This window comes from Zophobas morio, unplaced genomic scaffold, assembly GCF_036711695.1.
Source record: "Zophobas morio isolate AGI-343-1 ecotype UQ-CSIRO unplaced genomic scaffold, CSIRO_AGI_Zmor_V1 ptg000040l, whole genome shotgun sequence".
NCBI lineage: Eukaryota > Metazoa > Arthropoda > Insecta > Coleoptera > Tenebrionidae > Zophobas > Zophobas morio.
This window is the reverse complement of record NW_026972145.1, coordinates 4,550,343-4,574,093: the sequence shown is the minus strand read 5'-3', so window position 1 is coordinate 4,574,093 and position 23,751 is coordinate 4,550,343. Positions and strand designations below refer to the sequence as shown.

The 23,751-nt window shown below is 30.7% G+C and overlaps 1 protein-coding gene across 1 annotated transcript in view; it reads left to right on the top strand.

Annotated features, from left to right (window-relative positions):
* LOC135140582 (uncharacterized) overlaps positions 1-21,053 on the top strand; it is a 44,791-nt gene extending 23,738 nt beyond the window's left edge. Inside the window, exons 3-5 of the mRNA XM_064071192.1 lie at positions 1,789-2,108; positions 19,483-19,903; positions 19,965-21,053. Of these exons, the coding sequence (XP_063927262.1) occupies positions 1,789-2,108; positions 19,483-19,903; positions 19,965-20,703 (1,480 nt within the window). The 3' untranslated portion in view covers positions 20,704-21,053. The remainder of the gene's footprint in view (positions 1-1,788; positions 2,109-19,482; positions 19,904-19,964) is intronic.
* Positions 21,054-23,751: the final 2,698 nt, after the last annotated feature.

Here is a 23,751-nt window from a genome sequence, read left to right as displayed (position 1 = left end):
AGATCGAAAAATCTAAGTCGAAAATTTGAAGTATCGAATATTGAAAAATTCCAAAACGGAAACATCGAAAAATTGAGAGATAAAAAAGTGAGACATCGAGAAATCGAAAAGTCGAAAACTCGCAGTCGAAAAATTGAAAAATCCAGAACCTGACAAAGAAAAATTGAAAAACCGAAATATCGAAAAACTGATAATTCGAAAGTTGAAGATATATTGCAAAATAGGTCTAGGTTTGAAACTATTGTAAAATTTGCCTACGATTAAACAATTTTTCGTCCCGTAGTAGCTGCTTTTCACAATTCAAAAAGTTTTTTATAAAATTAGCTATGGCTAACATTTTCGCTAATTTTAATATTTATAAGCTAAACAACTCTAATTTCGTAATTTCCGAGTAAATTTATTCCACGAGTTACCCTAATTTCAATAATTTTGAATCAATTCAATTCAAACCAAGCAACAAACGAAAGTAAATATCGAAAAAACGCAACTTCGGTAAAAGCGACTCACAAAAAACGCGTTTTTTATGCAATTTAAAATCAATCAAAACAACGACGGAAAGCGACGTTTCAAGGCCGCATCGATTAAGATTAACTTATAAAAAAAGTGAAAATGACACATTCGGTCCAATTTCAAACGAAAGTAATACATTATCCAGTAATTGCGTCTCCAATTATAAAAACCCAGCATCAAGAATTCGAAAAATTCTCACTGAAAACAACAACCAATATAAATAGAAAAGGTCAACAAGTGTGAGTAAGTATTGCAAAAAGCGCCGTTATGCTATTTACATTATTACAACAAATAAAGCCGACACGTGACTCGTATAAAACACATGCAAAAAAAGCCGACAATAGCGGATCTCGGTTTTCATCCTTGGAAAAAAGGACAAAACTTAACAGTTATCCAGCGAAGCATCTCCGTTAGGGCGCCATCTTGTACACTCACTTCTTGCAAAATACCTCCGCATAAATGATTTCTATATTCTCGAGATTCTTGCAGATTTTCTTCGGTTATTCGTGTCAACGGGTTAACGCAAACGCCGTTTCCTATTATTTCGATTTTGTAGGTTAATTTTTCACGGGGACGACAGTTGTTCGATAACTTTCATCATTGATTGGATAATTCATTGTTCGAGGAGGTCATCGTGTTGGATGCTCGACGAGATTGATTTTTAATTTGGATTCGATCCGTAGTTGCAAAACATCGCAATTGTGTGGATGCTTTATATGCAAATTTTTTACCTTGACGGTCTAAAAGCCAGCGTAATCGCTCAACTTGAAAGTTCTGTCACTCGTTGGGAGTTTTTTTGAATTGGTAATTATTTCACGTTCCTGCACCGTTATTTAAGGCTGTTGCAACCGTAATAAGGCAATATTTGAGATGTTGCCAAAAATAGATAAAAAATTTGTTTGGTTGTAAAATTTCAAGTGACCTTCTCAAAGTGTTTGAATAGAAAGCTGTGGATTTTTTTTTATTGAGGTGGCGGTTTTGCTACCTACCGAAATTATAGTTGTGCACTCTTGACTACGTCACAATGATCCACATAATGATATGGTCACGAATGAAACTTTGAACAAAGTACCACGGTACTTATGTTTTCTACCTGAGAAGGTACCCATGGTTTGTGCAGATTTCACACACTACGTTATAACAGGAATGTCGTTTTTTCATCAGTTGTCTTGCGAATGCGTCAAAAGTGGAGCAATTCAGGTATTCAATTTACGTCTGCTGCTGTTCGTGATTTTCTCCAGTGACGTTGCGACTGCTAAATTTATTTATTTTTTCCAGATTCGCCGTCGAAACCACGCGCGTGACCACCCTCTACGACTCCGTGGCCGCCGAACTCCGCGAGAAACTCAACAAGAACAAGGTCCCCATCCTGCTGCCGCCCCGCGACTACGACACCGTCCACCGCCAGAAGGGCAACCTCACCGGCATCGAACTCCGCCGCTGCCTCAACGCCAACATCGTGGGCCAGAACGCCAAAGGTCGCCGCCTCGAGAGCAGCGGCGGCAGCTCGGGCATCGGCTCCGACCACCCCCCCAGCCCCGACTCGCCCGACGCCACTGACGCCCGCTTCAACACCTTGGACAATCAAAGCACCAGCGGTGAGGAAATTTCCAACGCACGAAAGCAGAACCGTATTTAATTGTACCCTTAAACGGACTTTCGGAAGTCAGTGTCGTCGACTGCGACCAATAAGTGTTTGATGTTCAACTTTATAAATATCGTGTTATTGAATGAAAACTGCAAATGTTAAGAAAAAAAGTCAGAAAACAAGCCCACCCACCCACCCCAGTCTCATTTGTGATGAATTTTTCATTCGTTGTCAGATCGAGGGGCGGGGCTTAATTGCAACATCCATATTTGTCTACAAGAATTTACCATTTTAAACATCTTTAAATTTCTTGTTCTGAAAAGATGGCCATGTATATTAAGAAAAAAGGCAAAATATAAGCCCCGCCCACCCACCCTATCGCGATTGTGATGATTTTTTTATCATCGAGAGCCAAAGCAGCGGAATTTAATTGCAAAATCCGTGTTTTAAGTTTCTAAGAAAAAAAAAAAAAAATCGTCACAATTGAGATAGGGCGGGTGGGCGGGCTGACGTTTGCTTTTTGATTTTAATAAGTGTCTACTTCTTTTCACAACTTGAAATTTAAAACATGTTTAAAATGGAAAATTTTTATAAGGAAATATCATTTTACAATTAGGCTCCGCCCCATAATTGCAAAATCCAATTTCCTTGCAAAAATGTACCATTTTATCCATATTCTAAGTTTTTTGTTGTGAAAAGATGGCTATTTATATTAAGAAAAAAATGGCAAAACATATGCCCCGCCCACCCGCCCTATCTCAATCGGGATGCGTTTTTTATTCGTTGTCCGACCGAGGGGCGGAGCCTAACTGCAAAATCGATTTTTCCCCATACAAATTTACCGTTTTAAACATGTTTTAAGTTTTTTTTCGGTTTTTCCGCTTTTCAATGTTTCGTTTTTTAAAATTTTTGATTTTTCGATTTTTTGGTTGTTCGATTTCTCGATTTTTCGAGATTTAGGTGTTTCGACTTTTTGGTTGTTCAATTTCTCGATTTTTTGATTTTTTTTTGGTTTTTCGATATTTTGATTTTTAGATTTCTTGATTGCAACTTTCGGTTTCTCAATTTTTCGATATTTCAGATTCAGTTTTCACGTATCTAAATTTTCAATTTCTCAATTTCTGGATTAATTGATTTTTGATTTTCCCATTTTTCAATTTGTCGACTTTTCGATGTTTCGAATTTTCAGTTTTTCTATTTCTCAATTTTTCGATATTTCGGTTTTGGGATTGTTCTATGTAAATTTCTTCAATTTTTCGATATTTTAATTTGTATACTTTTGAATGTTAGTTTTTCCGATTTTCCGATTCTTCATGTCTCCGATTTTTCAATTTTTACGATTCTTTAAATTTTGGATTTTCGATTTCCCGATTTTTCGATTTTTCAGTTCATCCGCCATTTTTCAATTTTTTCAATTTCTTGACATTTCGGTTGTTAGATTTATAAAATTAAAGCCAAAGATTAAGCCCCACCCATACCTGCCCTGATATAAATAGTAATGAAGTTTTCATTCGTTCGTAGACCTAGGGGCGGAGCCTAATTGCAAAATCCCATATTTCCTAACAAAAATTTACGATTTTAAATGTGTTTTAGATTTCTAAAAATAAAAAAATCATCACAATTGAGACGGGGTGGGTGGGCGGGGCTTATATTTTTCCTTTTTTTCTTAATATACTTAGCAGTTTTTGAACAAAACGATACTCAAAATCATGTTTTTAATTCCTTGTAAAAAAATACTTATTTTGCAATTAAGCTCCGCCCCCTTGGCTCACGACGAATAAAAAAAAATCATCACAATTGAGATAATTTTAAATTTTAAAATTTGATAAATAATTGAAAAGTCAAAGATATAAAAAATCGAAAAATCGAGAAATCGAATAATCTAAAAATCAAAAAGTCCAATGATTTTTAAAATCGAATAACTGCGATGTCGAGAAATCAAAACATCAAAAAATCGAAAAATCAAAAATTTAAAAATTCGAAAAATTGAACAGTCAAAAAATCGAAACATTAAAAAATCAAAAAAAAATAAAAAAATCGGAGAATTAAAGAATTAAAAACCTGAAAATCGAAAAATCGAAAAATCTAAACCAAAAAGTTGAAAAAACACCAAAAAAGTGGTGAAAAAATGAAAAATCTAAAATTAAAGATCAAAAATTGAAAAATGGAAAAAGGAAAAAATCGAGATATCGATCAATTGAAGAACTGAAATATTGAAAAATCTTAAAATAGAAATGTCGAAAAATTGAAAAATCCCAAAACTGAAGCATCGAAAAATTTAAGAATTGAAAAACTGAAAAATCGAGAAATTGAAAATTCGAAAACTCGCAGTCGAAAAATTGAAAACTCAAAAACCTGAAAATCGAGAAATAAGAAAATCAAAAATCAATTACTTAATCGACTAACTGAGAAGTCAAAAAACTGAAAATTTAGAAACGTCAAAAACCAGGAAAATTGAAAAATCAAAAAATGAAGAAATGGAGAAAACAAAAATTTGAAGAATCGAAAGATTCAAGAATCCAAAAAACTGAAAAATTTCAAACTGAAATATCGAAAAATTGAGTAATCGGAAAGCTGACAATTGAGAAAGTGAAAACTTGAAAAACAGAGAAATTGAAGATTAAAAAAACTGAAATATCAAAAAATTGAAGAATGTAAAATCAAAAAAACCGAAACATTAAAAAACCAAAAAAAAAATTAAAAAAACGGAGAATTAAAGAATTGAAAACCTGAAAATCGAAACATCAAAAAATCGAAAAAATGAAAAATCTAAAATTAAAGATCCAAAAATTGAAAAATGGAAAAAGGAAAAAATCGAGATATCGATCAATTGAAGAACTGAAATATTGAAAAATCTTAAAATCGAAATGTCGAAAAATTGAAAAATCTCAAAACTGAAGCATCGAAAAATTTAAGAATTGAAAAACTGAAAAATCGAGAAATTGAAAAGTCGAAAACTCGCAGTCGAAAAATTGAAAACTCAAAAACCTGAAAATCGAGAAATAAGAAAATCAAAAATCAATTACTTAATCGACTAACTGAGAAGTCAAAAAACTGAAAATTTAGAAACGTCAAAAACCAGGAAAATTGAAAAATCAAAAAATGAAGAAATGGAAAAAAAAATTTGAAGAATCGAAAAATTCAAGAATCCAAAAAACTGAAAAATCTCCAACTGAAATATCGAAAAATTGAGTAATCGGAAAGTTGAAAATTGAGAAAGTGAAAACTTGAAAAACAGAGAAATTGAAGATTAAAAAAACTGAAATATCAAAAAATTGAAGAATGTAAAATCAAAAAAACCGAAACATTAAAAAACCAAAAAAAAAATTAAAAAAACGGAGAATTAAAGAATTGAAAACCTGAAAATCGAAACATCAAAAAATCGAAAAAATGAAAAATCTAAAATTAAAGATCCAAAAATTGAAAAATGGAAAAAGGAAAAAATCGAGATATCGATCAATTGAAGAACTGAAATATTGAAAAATCTTAAAATCGAAATGTCGAAAAATTGAAAAATCCCAAAACTGAAGCATCGAAAAATTTAAGAATTGAAAAACTGAAAAATCGAGAAATTGAAAAGTCGAAAACTCGCAGTCGAAAAATTGAAAACTCAAAAACCTGAAAATCGGGAAATAAGAAAATCAAAAATCAATTACTTAATCGACTAACTGAGAAGTCAAAAAACTGAAAATTTAGAAACGTCAAAAACCAGGAAAATTGAAAAATCAAAAAATGAAGAAATGGAAAAAACAAAAATTGGAAGAATCGAAAAATTCAAGAATCCAAAAAACTGAAAAATCTCCAACTGAAATATCGAAAAATTGAGTAATCGGAAAGCTGAAAATTGAGAAAGTGAAAACTTGAAAAACAGAGAAATTGAAGATTAAAAAAACTGAAATATCAAAAAATTGAAGAATGTAAAATCAAAAAAACCGAAACATTAAAAAACCAAAAAAAAAAAATTAAAAAAACGGAGAATTAAAGAATTGAAAACCTGAAAATCGAAACATCAAAAAATCGAAAAAATGAAAAATCTAAAATTAAAGATCCAAAAATTGAAAAATGGAAAAAGGAAAAAATCAAGATATCGATCAATTGAAGAACTGAAATATTGAAAAATCTTAAAATCGAAATGTCGAAAAATTGAAAAATCTCAAAACTGAAGCATCGAAAAATTTAAGAATTGAAAAACTGAAAAATCGAGAAATTGAAAAGTCGAAAACTCGCAGTCGAAAAATTGAAAACTCAAAAACCTGAAAATCGAGAAATAAGAAAATCAAAAATCAATTACTTAATCGACTAACTGAGAAGTCAAAAAACTGAAAATTTAGAAACGTCAAAAACCAGGAAAATTGAGAAATCAAAAAATGAAGAAATGGAGAAAACAAAAATTTGAAGAATCGAAAAATTCAAAAATCCAAAAAACTGAAAAATCTCAAACTGAAATATCGAAAAATTAAGTAATCGGGAAGCTGAAAATTGAGAAAGTGAAAACTTGGAAAACAGAGAAATTGAAGATTTAAAAAACTGAAATATCAAAAAATTGAAGAATGTAAAATAAAAAAAACCGAAACATTAAAAAACCAAAAAAAAATAAAAAAACCGGAGAATTAAAGAATTGAAAACCTGAAAATCGAAAAATCGAAAAATCTAAACCAAAAAATTGAAAAAATACCAAAAAAGTGAAAAATGGAGGAATCGAAACATCAAAAAATCGAAAAAATGAAAAATCTAAAATTAAAGATCCAAAAATTGAAAAATGGAAAAAGGAAAAAATTGAGATATCGATCAATTGAAGAACTGAAATATTGAAAAATCTTAAAATCGAAATGTCGAAAAATTGAAAAATCTCAAAACTGAAGCATCGAAAAATTTAAGAATTGAAAAACTGAAAAATCGAGAAATTGAAAAGTCGAAAACTCGCAGTCGAAAAATTGAAAACTCAAAAACCTGAAAATCGAGAAATAAGAAAATCAAAAATCAACTACTTAATCGACTAACGGAAAAGTCAAAAAACTGAAAATCTAGAAACGTCAAAAAACAGGAAAATTGAGAAATCAAAAAATTAAGAAATGGAGAAAACAAAAATTTGAAGAATCGAAAAATTCAAAAATCCAAAAAACTGAAAAATCTCAAACTGAAATATCGAAAAATTGAGTAATCGGAAAGCTGAAAATTGAGAAAGTGAAAACTTGGAAAACAGAGAAATTGAAGATTAAAAAAACTGAAATATCAAAAATTGAAGAATGTAAAATCGAAAAAACAAAAACTGAAAAAAAGTTGAAAATTCGAAAAATTGGAAAACCGAAAAATTGCGAAATCGAAAATCCAAAATATAAACAATAACAAAAATTGAAAAATCGGAGAATTGGAGAATCGAAAAAATTGAAATATCGATAAACGACGAAAAATTGAGAAGTTGAAAAACTGAAAAATGAAAGAAAACTGACGAATCGAAAAACTTAAAAATCCCAAAACTGAAATGTCCAAAAATTGAGAAATCGAAAAATCAAAAAAGTGAAGTTGAAAAATCGAAACCTGAAAAAATAGAAAAATTGAAAAACCAAAAAACCTGAAAAATCAATTAATTGAAAAATCGAAATATCAAAATATATAGTAGATCAAACAAGTAAGCAGCTTGTGATATTTTGGTAAATCTAGTGTCAATTTGTCGAAAGTAAAACGCGTCGTTAAAAATATTATAACCTTTTTACTTCCCGAGCGTAAGCAAAGGAAGTATTGTAATCGAGTCCGTCGGCCGACTCTCTACTTTTACGTTTTCTCGATCTTTCATGACCCCTAGAAGACGAAGAAATAGGTCTCCCATTTCCGTCTGTCTGTCCGTCTGTCCGTCTGTCCGTCTGTCCGTCTGTCCGTCTGTCCGTCTGTCCGTCTGTCCGTCTGTTGTCACGGATTTTTATTAGACAGATAATCTCCGAAAGTACTCGACCGATTGTTGTGAAATTTTGTACTTATATTAAGAATATCATGTAGATGGTAAAACGCTAACCAAAATTTGTCGAATCATCCCCACCACTAAAGCGATGACGTCACTTCAAAATTGTACATAGTAAATGGGTTTTCAATTGTATAAAATAACATAGTCCTACACATGTAGTTTACAACTCTGAATCGACTTTTCACCCGAAACGTCCAGATTTTTGGAAAAAAAATCAAAATTATAAAACAACATTTTGAAATTTAATTTTTAATCTGCTAACCAGAATGCTTTGAAATGTTGCAGATGTTTTAAGGCTATAAAGAGCATCATAAATCTTTAGTCAAAAAATATTTGCTTATCCCCTCCAAAAACTTGATGACGTCAGCTCAAAAGTTTGTGGAATAAATCATATCTAAAATGTACAAAATATGATGAGTCTGTACTTGTGAACTATCACTCCATTAATATTTTTTGGATTTGCATATACAGGGTGACTCAAAAAAATTAATGAATGCGTAAATATATTTTATTGATTTAATCAGGAACTACAAAACCGAATGCTTTGAAATCTTGCAGATGTTTTAAGGTTATAAAGAGCATAATAAATTTTTAGTCAAAATATATTTGGTTATCTTCTACAAAAAACTGATGACGTCAGCTCAAAAGTTTTCCGAATAAATCGTATCTAAAATGTACAAAATATGATGAGTCTGTACTTGTGATTTATCATTCCATTCATATTTTTGGATTTGCATATGCAGGGTGACTCAAAAAAATTAATGAAGGCGTGAATTTATTTTATCGATTTAATCAGGAATTACAAAACCGAATGCTTTGAAATCTTGGGAATATTTTAAAGTTATTATAAGCATGGTAAACTTTTGTTCAAAATGTATTTGTTCATCCCTCCTAAAAAAATTGATGACGTCACCCTTAAATTTTGCTGAATAAATCCTATCTAAAATGCAAAAAATATGATGAGTTTGTACTTGTGATTTATCATTCCATTCATATTTTTTAGATTTTCTTAAGAGGTGGTTCAAAAAAATTAATGAAGTCAATTTATTTTATTGATTAAATTAAAGGCAACACTTATTATTAGTATTACACCCCAACCAACCCAATTTGGTAGACACAAAATTTGTTAAAGGAAAAACTCGGTTGAAACATAAGGGTAGCACGCTTATTTACATCGACTTTAACATTACAGACCTGCATTTGTTTTATGCGTTCACTTGATTCCGCGAATGTGAAATAGACATGTTTATAATCAACCAATTGTGAATTTCACCGTCAAGAATTAAAATAAAACCCAATGTTTTATATAATAAGCGGAAGTCGAAGCAATAAAACCGACGGTCGTTTTGTTTACAGTTTCTGTGTTTGGCTCTCACGTATGCTGTTACGCCTGTCATCTTAAATTAACAATGTTTATGCATACACGATTTTCAGTTGCCTCTGATACGTAGGTATACGTGAGTAAATTGTTTCGTTATTTTATTGATTATTACAAATCAATATTCAAACGACCCAATTCATTTTCCCGAAAATTTGAGAATATAATAATTTTATTCTTAGTATTACACTACATCTATCCCAACTGATATACGTGTCCTTGCAAAAATGTTGATGACGTCATCGCAATTTTTTTTTAAATTCCCACTACAAAAATGTAATGAGAAAAAAAACACAATAGGCATGCAGTCGTCAAGTTTCCGACAGCGAGGGAAGTACTGTCTAAACTCTTTAGACCAATTTTTTCTATTGTAGTTAATTTTATTCCTAGTTAGAAACCAACACTGTTGCCAACGTAAGTCAAGGAGTCCTCAACCGTCATTTAATTCAAACTATGACGCTTCTCTATGTTCTCTGGCTTTACTTTCGTTAAGGAGAGTCGCGAACAAAAGATCGCGGCCGTGACTTTATGTCACGTTAAAAATGTTAAATGTTGCGGTTGCGTTGCGAGTGAAGTACCGTTCACACTTAATTAAAGATGGGACAATGCTTCCTTGGATTTTTTAGTTACGCGTTTTTTGAGTTGAAGGAACTGTTGACGAAAAATCGACACACTTTCGGCAATTGTTGCCTCTAACTATGTTCAAAAGGTCGATTAAAAGCTTTCTACGAACGCACTAATTATCGGGTGACGTCACAATCGACCCTGGAGGCTTGTAACGAGACTTTTACTTTCAGGTCGGACTTTCTTCAAAATTAATACTACTTTAGTCTTTCCTATTATCTCTACCACGGTCTAGGTAGTCGCATTTTGAGTCCACCGCCAACTACGTTTATTTGTGTGTTAAGTCACCCGCCATGAGGAATTGAATCTCTCTAAAAAATGCCAAGAATCCGCCTCGCCTCTCACATTTCCATTCCACTTCTTCGTCGCAACAAATTACGATTCCTCCGCAATAAATTCCGGTCTTGCCATAAAATCAGCCCGGTGACCTCTTGATCGGGAAATATGGAAATGCGCGTGGAAAGCTTTCTGGGTTAAGATCCTCGGATTGGTTCCGAACTACGGTTGTTGATTAATTAGGGGAACAATGCGACGTCTCACGCTGTCTTCGACTTAATTGCGCTTCCGGTGTAACAGGACGACACCCGGAAGCGGAGGCGAAGGCACGAGCAGATTTTGCGGGACTTTGAGCGAGACCACGAAATAAGGGTGTCACGGTTTTTAACGGTCGCTACGAGCCGATGCGTACAGAATCAGAGATTTTTGTGGTGGCAAACCTGAATTATTGGCAGCACTGTTAGCGACAACAGAGGTGTTTGATTGATTCGGCTAACCTCAAAAATTATTTGGATAACTAGCGACATCTACTGTAATAATTGTTAATATCTCTAGAAATATAAACCCCGCCCACCCACCCTGATTTCAATTGTGATTACTTTTTTATTCGTCGTGAGCCGGGGGGCGGAGCTTAATAATTACAAAATCCTTCTTTCCCTGGAATAAATGTTGTAAGTATCGTGTTATTGAAAGAAAACTGTAAATGTCAAAAACAAGTCAAAAAATAAGCCCCGCCCACCCACCCCAGTCTCATTTGTGATTAATTTTTCATTCGGTGTCAGACAGAGGGATGGATCCTAATTGCAAAATCCATTTTTTTCGAATTCTCGATGTTTCAGTTTTCTAATTTTACGATATTTCGATTTTTCAATTTTTCGACTTCCCAAATTTTCATTTCTCGATTTTTTTGATTCTTCAATTCTCCGATTTTTCAATTTTTGCGATTGTTTAAATTTTGGATTTTCGATTTCGCGATTTCCCGCTTTTTCAATATCGAATGTCTAAATTTTGGTTTTTCAGTTTTTGTTTCTTCGATTTCACGATTTTTTGATATTGCAGTTTTTTTTTTACTTCAGTTTCTCTATTTTTCACTTTCTCGATTTTCAGCTTTTCGATTACCTACTCAATTTTTCAATATTTCAGTTTGAGGTTTTTCAATTTTTTGGATTCTTGAATTTCTCTACTCTTCAAATTTTCGATTTTTCGATTTCTTCATTTTTCGATTTCTCAATTCTGATGGTTCAATTTTACAATTTTTCGATTTTTTAAATCTTCAATTTTTCAGTTTTTGCCGTTTCTAAATTTTCATTGTTTTTTATTTTTGAAATTCTCGATTAATTGATATTTTTGGTTTTACCATTTCTCAATTTCTCAACTTTACAATATTTCGATTTTTCAGTTTTTTAGTTCTTCAGTTTCTCCATTCTTCAATTATCCGATTTTTCAATTTTCGCGATTGTTTAAATTTTGATTCTTCAGTTTTCGTTTTTTCGATTTTTTATTCTTCGATTTTACGATTTTTCAATATTTCAGTTTGAGGTTTTTCAATTTTTTGGATTCTTGAATTTCTCGATTCTTCAAATTCACGATTTTTCGATTTCTCAATTCAGATGGTTAAATTTTACCATTTTTCGATTTTTTAAATCTTCAATTTTTCAGTTTCTGCCGTTTCTAAATTTTAATTTTTTTTTATTTTTGAAATTCTCGATTAATTGATATTTTTCGTTTTACCATTTCTCAATTTCTCGATGTTACAATATTTCGATTTTTCGGTTGTTCAGTTCTTCACTTTCTCCATTTTTCAATTACTTATCCGATTTTTCAATTTTCGCGATTGTTTAAATTTTGATTCTTCAGTTTTTGTTTTTTGATTTTTCACTCTCCGATTTAACGATTTTTTGAAATTTCAATTTTGGGATTTTTCAGTTTTTCGGTTCTTAAATTTCTCGATTATTCAAATTTTCGATTTTTTGGCCCTTTAATTGTTCAATTTTTGACGTTCCTAAACGTCAGTTTTTCGATTTTTCGAATTTTCGATTAATTGATTTTTTGATTTTACCATTTCTCGATTTCTGGACTTTTCAGTATTTCTGTTTTGCGATTTTTCAGGATATCGACTTTTCGATTTCTCGATTTTTTCTTTTTCGTTTCTTCCCTTTTTGATTTTTCAATTTTGCAATTTTTTACATTTTTTTGAAGTCAAAGAAAATTTGAAAAATCGAAAAACTAAATAAAAACGGAACAAATTGAAAAATCGAAAAATTGCAAATCTCTAGAGACCGAAAAATTGAAACACTGAGAAACCAAAAATTGAGGTTAAAAATCGGAAAAAATTAATGAATCGAAAAATTGGAAAGAAGAAAAACGAATCGAATCGAAAATTTGGAAAACCCAAAAATTGTAAAATCAATTAAATGATATTAAAATGGAAAAATTCTAAAATCGTAAAACTGAAAAAGTAAAAAAAAATGATAATTATTATTACATATTTAAAGTGAAAACTAGAAAAATTGCAAATCTAAAATTGAAAAATCGAGAAACTGAACAATGTAAAATTGAAAAAAACGAAAAATTGGAAACCGAAAACTGAAAAATCCAAATTTCATAAATTTCACCTTGGAAAAAGGACATTAGAAAACCGGAAAGTTGAAAAAGTCAGGAAAATAAAAAACCGAAACGAAAAATTGCAAATCCAAAAATTGAAGAAATGAAAAGATTTTTCAGTTTTTCGATTCTTCAGTTTCTCTATTTTTAATTTTTCGATTTTTTAATTTTTTTATTTCTCAATTTTCCGAAATTTCGGTTTTGAGATTTTTCAGGATACCGACTTTTCAATTTATTCGATTTCTCGATTTTTTCTTTTTCGACTTTAAAATTTAGACTTCTGAATTTTTTACTTTTTCGTTTTTTCCCTTTTTGATTTTTCAATTTTGCAATTTTTACATTTTTTGAAGTCAAAAAAAAGTTGAAAAATCGAAAAACTAAAAATCGGAACAAATTGAAAAATCGAAAAATTGAATCATTGAGAAACCAAAAATTGAGGAAGTTAAAAATCGGAAAAAATTAATGAATCGAAAAATTGGAAAGAAGAAAAACGAATCGAATCGAAAATTTGGAAAACCCAAAAATTGTAAAATCAATTAAATGATATTAAAATGGAAAAATTCTAAAATTGTAAAACTGAAAAAGTAAAAAAAAATTATAATTATTTTTACATATTTAAAGTGAAAACTAGAAAATTGCAAATTTAAATCGAAAAATCGAAAAACTGAAAAATGTAAAATTGAAAAAAACGAAAAATTGGAAACCGAAAAACTGAAAAATCCAAATATCATAAATTTCACCTTGGAAAAGGGACATTAGAAAACAGGAAAATTGAAAAATCAGGAAAATAAAAAGCCGAAACGAAAAATTGCAAATCCAAAAATTGAAGAAATGAAAAATTGAAAATTAAAATTGAAAAATTAAAAATTCAACACTCGTCAAATTGCAAATCTTAAAATTTTAAAATGAAAAATTGAAATTTAAAAACAAAAAATTATAAAAATGTAAAAACAAAACAAATAATTAAACCGAAACGAAAAATTGCAAAACAAAAAATTAAAAAATATATAAAATTGAAAAATCCAAAGATTGATAAATTACACATTAAAAAAAAAGCACTTTAAAGAACCGGAAAATTGGAAAAATCAGGATAAAAATTAAAATTGGGAAATTAATAATTCCAAACTCGTGAAATTGCAAATTTTAAAATTGAAATATCCAAACGTTGGAAAATCCAAAAACTGAAAAATTTAAAAACGAAAAATTGTAATTGGAAAAAAAAAATTATAAAATCGGAACATTGAAAAATTGGAAAAATGAAAATGAAACACAGCAAATAAAAAACCGAAACGAAAAATTGCAAAAACTAAAATTGAAAAATCGAAAAATTGGAAGCCGGAAAATTAAAAATCAAAAATTTGGTAAATTTCACATTAAAAAAAAAATAACATTAGAAAACCAGGAAATTTAAAAAAATAAGGAAAATAAAACCCGGAACGAAAAACTGCAAATCCAAAAATTAAAGAAATGAAAAATTGAAAATTAAAACTGAAAAATTAAAAATTCAAAACTCGTGAAATTGGAAAATCGAAAAACTGAAAAATTTTAAAATGAAAAATTGAAATTGTTTAACCGGAAAATTGTAAAAATCAGGAAAATGAAAAATTGAAAATTAAAATTGGAAAATTAATAATTCCAAACTCGTGAAATTGCAAATTTTAAAATTGAAATATCCAAACGTTGGAAAATCCAAAAACTGAAAAATTTTAAAACAAAAAATTGAAATTGGAAAAAAAATTATAAAATCGGAACATTGAAAAATTGGAAAAATGAAAATGAAACACAGCAAATAAAAAACCGAAACGAAAAATTGCAAAAAACTTATATTGAAAAATCGAAAAATTGGAAGCCGGAAAATTAAAAATCCAAATTTTATAAATTTCACATTAAAAAAAATGACATTAGAAAACCAGGAAATTTAAAAAAATAAGGAAAATAAAAACCGGAACGAAAAATTGCAAATCCAAAAATTAAAGAAATGAAAAATTGAAAATTAAAACTGAAAAATTCAAAATTCAAAACTCGTGCAATTGCAAATCTCAAAATTGGAAAATCGAAAAACTGAAAAATTTTAAAATGAAAAAATGAAATTGTTTAACCGGAAAATTGGAAAAATCAGGAAAATGAACAATTGAAAATTAATAATTCCAAACTCGTGAAATTGCAAATTTTCCAAACGTTGGAAAATGCAAAAACTGAAAAATTTTAAAACGAAAAATTGAAATTGGAAAAAAAAATTATAAAATCGGAACATTGAAAAATTGGAAAAATGAAAATGAAACACAGCAAATAAAAAACCGAAACGAAAAATTACAAAAACTAAAATTGAAAAATCGAAAAATTGGAAGCCCGAAAATTAAAAATCCAAAATTTGATAAATTTCACATTAAAAAAAATGACATTAGAAAACCAGGAAATTTAAAAAAATAAGGAAAATAAAAACCGGAACGAAAAATTGCAAATCCAAAAATTAAAGAAATGAAAAATTGAAAATTAAAACTGAAAAATTCAAAATTCGAAACTCATGAAATTGCAAATCTCAACATTGGAAAATCGAAAAACTGAAAAATTTTAAAATGAAAAATTGAAATTGTTTAACCGGAAAATTGGAAAAATCAGGAAAATGAACAATTGAAAATTAATAATTCCAAACTCGTGAAATTGCAAATTTTCCAAACGTTGGAAAATCCAAAAACTGAAAAATTTTAAAACGAAAAATTAAAATTGGAAAAAAAAAATTATAAAATCGGAACATTGAAAAATTGGAAAAATGAAAATGAAACACAGCAAATAAAAAACCGAAACGAAAAATTGCAAAAACTAAAATTGAAAAATCGAAAAATTGGAAGCCGGAAAATTAAAAATCCAAAATTTGATAAATTTGACATTAAAAAAAAATTACATTAGAGAACCAGAAAATTTTAAAAAATAAGGAAAATAAAAACCGGAACGAAAAATTGCAAATCCAAAAATTAAAGAAATGAAAAATTGAAAATTAAAACTGAAAAATTCAAAATTCAAAACTCGTGAAATTGCAAATCTCAACATTGGAAAATCGAAAAACTAAAAAATTTTAAAATGAAAAATTGAAATTGTTTAACCGGAAAATTGGAAAAATCAGGAAAATGAAAGATTGAAAATTAAAATTGGAAAATTAATAATTCCAAACTCGTGAAAGTTGCAAATTTTAAAACTGAAATATCCAAAAACTGAAAAATTTTAAAACGAAAAATTGAAATTGGAAAAAAATTATAAAATCGGAACATTGAAAAATTGGAAAAATGAAAATGAAACACAGCAAATAAAAAACCGAAACGAAAAATTACAAAAACTAAAATTGAAAAATCGAAAAATTGGAAGCCGGAAAATTAAAAATCCAAATTTTATAAATTTCACATAAAAAAAAATAACATTAGAAAACCAGGAAATCTAAAAAAATAAGGACCATAAAAACCGGAACGAAAAATTGCAAATCCAAAAATTGAAGAAATGAAAAATTGAAAATCAAAACTGAAAAATTCAAAATTCAAAACTCGTGAAAATGCAAATCTCAAAATTGGAAAATCAAAAAACTGAAAAATTTTAAAATGAAAAATTGAAATTGTTTAACCGGAAAATTGGAAAAATCAGGAAAATGAACAATAGAAAATTAAAATTGGAAAATTAGTAATTCCAAACTCGTGAAATTGCAAATTTTAAAACTGAAATATCCAAAAACTGAAAAATTTTAAAACGAAAAATTGAAATTGGAAAAAAAATTATAAAATCGGAACATTGAATAATTGGAAAAATAAAAATGAAACACAGCAAAGAAAAAACCGAAACGAAAAATTGCAAAAACTAAAATTGAAAAATCGAAAAATTGGAAGCCGGAAAATTAAAAATCCAAAATTTGATAAATTTCACATTAAAAAAAATGACATTAGAAAACCAGGAAATTTAAAAAAATAAGGAAAATAAAAACCGGAACGAAAAATTGCAAATCCAAAAATTAAAGAAATGAAAAATTGAAAATTAAAACTGAAACATTCAAAATTCAAAACTCGTGAAATTGCAAATCTCAAAATTGGAAAATCGAAAAACTGAAAAATTTTAAAATGAAAAATTGAAATTGTTTAACCGGAAAATTGGAAAAATCAGGAAAATGAAAAATTGAAAATTAAAATTGGAAAATTAATAATTCCAAACTCGTGAAATTGCAAATTTTAAAACTGATATATCCAAAAACTGAAAAATTTTAAAACGAAAAATTGAAATTGGAAAAAAATTATAAAATCGGAACATTGAAAAATTGGAAAAATGAAAATGAAACACAGCAAATAAAAAACCGAAACGAAAAATTGCAAAAACTTTCGTTTCGAAATTGTTTAACCGGAAAATTGGAAAAATCAGGAAAATGAAAAATTGAAAATTAAAATTGGAAAATCCAAAAACTGAAAATTTTAAAATGAAAAATTGAAATTGGAAAAAAAATTATAAAATCGGAACATTGGAAATTGGAAAAATAAAAATGAAACACAGCAAATAAAAAACCGAAACGAAAAATTACAAAAACTAAAATTAAAAATTCGAAAAATTGGAAGCCGGAAAATTAAAAATCCAAAATTTGATAAATTTCACATTAAAAAAAATGACATTAGAAAACCAGAAAATTTAAAAAAATAAGGGAAATAAAAACCGGAACGAAAAATTGCAAATCCAAAAATTGAAGAAATGAATAATTGAAAATCAAAACTGAAAAATTCAAAATTCAAAACTCGTGAAAATGGAAATCTCAAAATTGGAAAATCGAAAAACTGAAAAATTTTAAAATGAAAAATTGAAATTGTTTAACCGGAAAATTGGAAAAATCAGGAAAATGAAAAATTGAAAATTAATAATTCCAAACTCCTGAAATTGCAAATTTTAAAATTGAAATATCCAAACGTTGGAAAATCCAAAAACTGAAAAATTTTAAAATGAAAAATTGAAATTGGAAAAGAAATTATAAAGTCGGAACATTGGAAATTGGCAATATGAAAATGAAACACAGCAAATAAAAAACCGAAACAAAAAATTGCAAAAACTAAAATTGAAAAATCTAAAAATTGGAAACCGGAAAATTAAAAATCCAAAATTAGATAAATTTCACATTAAAAAGTAACATTAGAAAACCAGGAAATTTAAAAAATAAGGAAAACAAAAATGGAAATTTGAAATTGAAAACTTGAAGTATTTTAAAAATTATTATTATTATTTTATGTTTAGAATAAAAAAACGAAAAATTGAAAATTTTCATACTGAAAAAATATATATAAAATCAGAACATTGAAAAACCGAAAAACCGAAAAAACTAAGAAAATGAAAACCGAAACTAAACTAGAATTAAAGAAACAAAAAATTCGAAACTTTGAAAAATCGAATACAATTTTTATAATTTTTCTCTTGTTCGTTTGTAACGTGTTCGTATTTTTACACTTTGTTATTACGGAAAGATCCCGCTAATGAATTTTGAGGTTAGTAGAAACAATTTCACCAACAATGAAATTCGCATAAATTACTTGTGTCATAAATGTCAACGTGACAGCCAGGCATGCCACTACACAGTTCACTGAGTTTACATTTTTCAACCAATCTGTGCCGGAAAATAAACACAAACAATAATTTGACCTTTTCTGACCAATTTTGAGGCAATTTATTCCAAGCCCCGTTATAGCTTGACAACTTGCGCTGCCCCAAATCAAGTCCGGTAATTTTTTATTAATTTACCAAAATACTGTTATGCGCACACACAAGAAACCAAACCACAATTTCCATCACCCATCCACGAAAATAATCCGACTTGGCAATTTTTCAACACATTAACGAAACCGAGATGTTTATGGCCCGTCGATCAAATCCGATAGATACGTATGCAAGAATGCAAATTGGACGAATTAATTGGGCAAATTTTGGGTGGTCTTACCAAGCCGCGACCAGATGGTTGCGTTTGCATTTTTAGGAGCACTATTACAGTTTATGGGTGTTCCACAAACGTCGGATGATTTATTCGGAGAAGTCGCGGTGAGTGCGTGACTAAAGCCGATTAGACATTGTTGAAGCAAGCATCGAAAATCGAGTCTTCAATAATTTAAACAAGTTTTTGAGTTTCCTGGAAGACTACACTTTTCGCTAATTAAACCCAACAATGCCGTAAATCAGCAGCCCGCGTTCCCATCGCTTCCTCGCGCGATCCGTGCCAGAAGTCAGAGTTCAGCAGGTTGTCTTTGTTATTTTTTCCGTCGGCACCTGCTGCCTCTCGAGTATGCAAAAGGAGCTGAAAAGCACGCGGTATGTAGGCCAGTGGACCACATGTGGGTCTCCGCAGATAATCCATCAGCGAATTCGGCGTACGGGCGACCGGTATTGTTGCCGAAGAAAAAAGAAGTGCACTTTTCGCAAAAACCGAAGCCGAGGCTTCCGCATTCTCGGCGCGGCCTACAGCCGGTGGCGAGTACCTGCAGCGGCCTCGCCCAGACCCGCCCAGGTCGCGAAGATCCAAAGTAACACTCGCTTTTTTTTTAGATGAAGACTGGAACGGAAACCCCGCCGAGTCCACCCTCTACTTGATGCACGGCCCCCCTCAAGTCACCCTGCCCAGAGCCACCCGCGACAAGTCCCCCGAATCGCCCCGCTACTCCAGATACAGCGAAAAACCCCGCCCCACTACTAAAGACATCGCCAAGTACTTAGAAAAACCCATATCGAAGTACCTCGAGAAGCAGAAGTCGCTAGAACGGCAGAAATCCATCGAGCAACAGAAAACTCTAGAGCGGCAGAAATCCATCGATCGCCAGAAGTCGCTGGAGCGGCAGAGGTCCATCGAGCGACAGCACCCACTAGAGCGCCAGAAGTCCTTCGATCGGTACTACAACGACGACTACGAGCCGGAAAAGGAGAAACCCATGAAGTACTTCGAGGATGACGGGTTCGACGAAAACATAAGGTAACTAAACCCATCTAGGTACCATTTAACAAATAGTCACGCTGTTAACTGTTCGTACTAGGTATAGGAGTCGAGGTCGCTACGACGGTAACGACGCGTCGTACCCGTCGCGGTCGTACCAAGAACCCCCAGTGCCCAAAATCCGCCAGAAGTACGCCAACGAAGACAAGTACTACTACCAGTCGCGCTCCAAGTCGGCCCAGCACCGCCAACGCAGCCCCCCGTCCGAAGACGACAACACCTCCCCCAGAGACCGGTTCCAAGACGCCAAGGAAAAGTTCCTGTCTATGGAAAAAGAGAGAGGTACGCAGAAACTAGAGCCTCCGATTTCGCCAGTAACGAAAGATAAGCCTTTTATTAAGAGACACGAGAGCATGATGTACACAGAGTCGAGATCATCCAGACCTAGAGAAGAAGTCCGGTACCGGGAAGTGCCTCTGGGGAGGTACCGCGACAAGTACGACCCCAAGAGGCGGTCCATGTTTAATCTGATCGAAGAGGAGCACCGCAAGAACTCCAATGAAATCGCACGAGAGTTGAAGAGGAGGAGTTACATGGATGACGAAGTGGTTGATACTAGAGATACTAACTATAACTACTCTAAGTCGACTGCGGAGCTGGATCAAATGGGGGAGGGGAAGTACAAGAATCAGAAGAACTCGGCTGGGTATAGGCACAGTTACGCCGAGCCCAAACTGAGGATGGAGAAGGGAGGGAAGAAACACTTCGAGGTGTTGCATAGAACCAATAGTGTGACGAATAATGGTAGAGTGGGGATAGCAAGCGTCCATCCCTATTGAGTGCTCATGTATATATTTCAGGATCAGGAACCATGACAATAACACTAAGTCTAAGCGAGTTTTGTATATTTATTGTTCTTGACGTGCCTTTTTCATTTTTGAATCGGGGGTAAATTTTTGGAACGTACTAAACGCGCGGTGGCCATACAGTAAATTTAAAAGACACGAAATAGCTTGAAATAGTCAAAATAGATATACGTTATTTTCAAATTTTGCTATGTAATGTAAACACTGCCCTGTGATTTACCCCTTGTCAGTAACAAAGCTATTAATGGTTTTATTTAGTTATTTATATTTTTATATAATTTATGTAACTCTTTTGGTTTTATCTTGTATATTATATCAGATGTCTATTTAAACGAAATTATTTTTAATAAAACATTGACTTTTAATAAATCGTGACAATTCATTACGCACCTTCCAATTTCGAAAATTCGTCCATAATGCGTCGTGACACAAGGTTTATTAAATAAAACACCAGACTCACAATTCGACTATCGTTCAGGCGGCCCACAACATACCTTCAGCACAGAATAATCATTTCTCGTATTTTTTTGATATATTAATTTTAATATTCGAGATAATTATTATATTATTCAAACACAATTTAGACACTGTAGAGCAAACAAGGCTTATCAAGCCCGTCTATTAGTTTCTTCGCGTAAATGTATTATTGATATCGTTTTCAAATTACACCAAAATTGAAAAATCGAAAACTTAATAATTGAAAAATTGAAACATTTTAAATGAAAAAAATCGGTAAACCGAAAAATTGAAAAATTTATAAATCGAGAAATTGAACAATCTAAAAATTAAACAATTTAAAAATCGAAACATCAAGGAAAACAAAAAATTAACGGAACGTCTAGAACTTAAAAATTGAAAAATTAAAATACCTGTCGAAAAATTGAAAAACCGAGAAATCGAAACATCAAAAAATGGAAAAATTGAAGAACCGAAACTTTGCAAAATCTCAGAACTGAAATACTGAAAAACTGAAAAATGGAAGGAAAATTGAAAAATCGAAAAAGTGAAAAAATTCAAAACTGAAATCTTGACAAACTGCAAAATGGAAAGAAAATTGAAGAATCGGAAAAGTGAAAAAATCCAAAACTGAAACATTGAAAAATCCAGAAATCGTAAAATTGAAAAATCACAATTGAAGAAAGAATCGAAAAATCAAGAAATAGAGAAATGGGAAAATCAAAAAATCAGTTAATCGAAAAATTGAAAAATCGAAAAATTTAGAAACGTCAAAAATTAAAAACTGAAAAATCGAGAAATTGAACAATCAAAAAATCAAAACATTCAAATCCCAGTAAGTTGATAAATAGGAAAATTTAAAAAACAAAAATTTTAAAAATCCGAGAATTGAACAACAAAAAAAATCTAAGCCTGAAAACTCAGAAAATTGAATGATCGAGAACAAAAAATCTAAAATTTAAAAATTCGGCAAATTGAAAAATCATGGAACTGAAAAATCGAAAAGTCGAGATAGTGAGAAATCTAAAAGACTAAAACTTTAAAAACTGAAAAATTTAAAAACCGAGAAAACAGAATATCAAAAATTTGAAAAATTGAAGAAACGAAATATTGCAAAATTCCAAAGCTGAAATATTGAAAAACCTAAAAATGGAAGGAAAATTAAAGAATCGAAACAGTGAAAAAATCCGAAACTGAAACATTGAAAAATTGAGAAATGGAAAAATGGGAAAATCAAAAAAATTAGTCTAAAGAGTTTAGACAGTACTTCCCTCGCTATCGGAAACGTGACGACTGCATGCCTATTATGTTTTTTTTTTTCACATTAGATTTCAAAGCATTCGGTTTTGTAGTTCCTGATTAAATCAATAAAATAAATCTGCGCATTCATTAAATTTTTTGAGTCACCTGTATATCCGAATCCAAAAAATATGAAAGGAATGATAAATTATACAAGAAGAGACTCATCATATTTTGTAAATTTTAAATAGGATTATACGGCAAATTTTTGAGCTGACGTCATCAGTTTTTTGGAGGGGATAAGCAAATATATTTGGACTAAAAATTTATTATGCTCTTTATAACCTTAAAACATTTGCAAGATTTCAAAGCATTGGGTTCTGTAGTTCCTGATTAAATCAATAAAATAAATTTACGCATTCATTAATTTTTTTGAGTCACCCTGTATATGCAAATCCAAAAAATATGAATGGAGTGATAGATCACAAGTACAGACACATCATATTTTGTACATTTTAGATATGATTTATTCCACAAACTTTTGAGCTGACGTCATCAAGTTTTTGGAGGGGATAAGCAAATATTTTTATAGCCTTAAAACATCTGCAACATTTCAAAGCATTCTGGTTAGCAGATTAAAAATTAAATTTCAAAATGTTGTTTTATAATTTTGATTTTTTTTCCAAAAATCTGGACGTTTCGGGTGAAAACTCGATTCAGAGTTGTAAACTACATGTGTAGGACTATGTTATTTTATATAATTGAAAACCCATTTACTATGTACAATTTTGAAGTGACGTCATCGCATTAGTGGTGGGGATGATTAGACAAATTTTGGTTAGCGTTTTACCATCTACATGATATTCTTAAAATAAGTACAAAATTTCACAACAATCGGTCGAGTACTTTCGGAGATTATCTGTCTAATAAAAATCCGGGACGGCAGACGGACAGACGGACAGACGGACAGACGGACAGACGGACAGACAGACGGAAATGGGAGACCTATTTCTTCGTCTTCTAGGGGTCATGAAAGATCGAGAAAACGTAAAAGTAGAGAGTCGGCCGACGGACTCGATTACAATACTTCCTTTGCTTACGCTCTCATTTTCCCTCTGTTTGGAAAAAAGCTTGTATTACACCTGTATTTAAGAAGGATAATCCAGCCAAGATTGAAAACTATCGTCCAATAGCATTACTATGCAATTTCTCAAAAGTTTTCGAATCAACCATTTATAAACAAATATATTCTACACTGAAACATTCAATATCACCATATCAACACGGTTTTGTAGAAAAACGATCCACCATTACCAACTTAGCCTA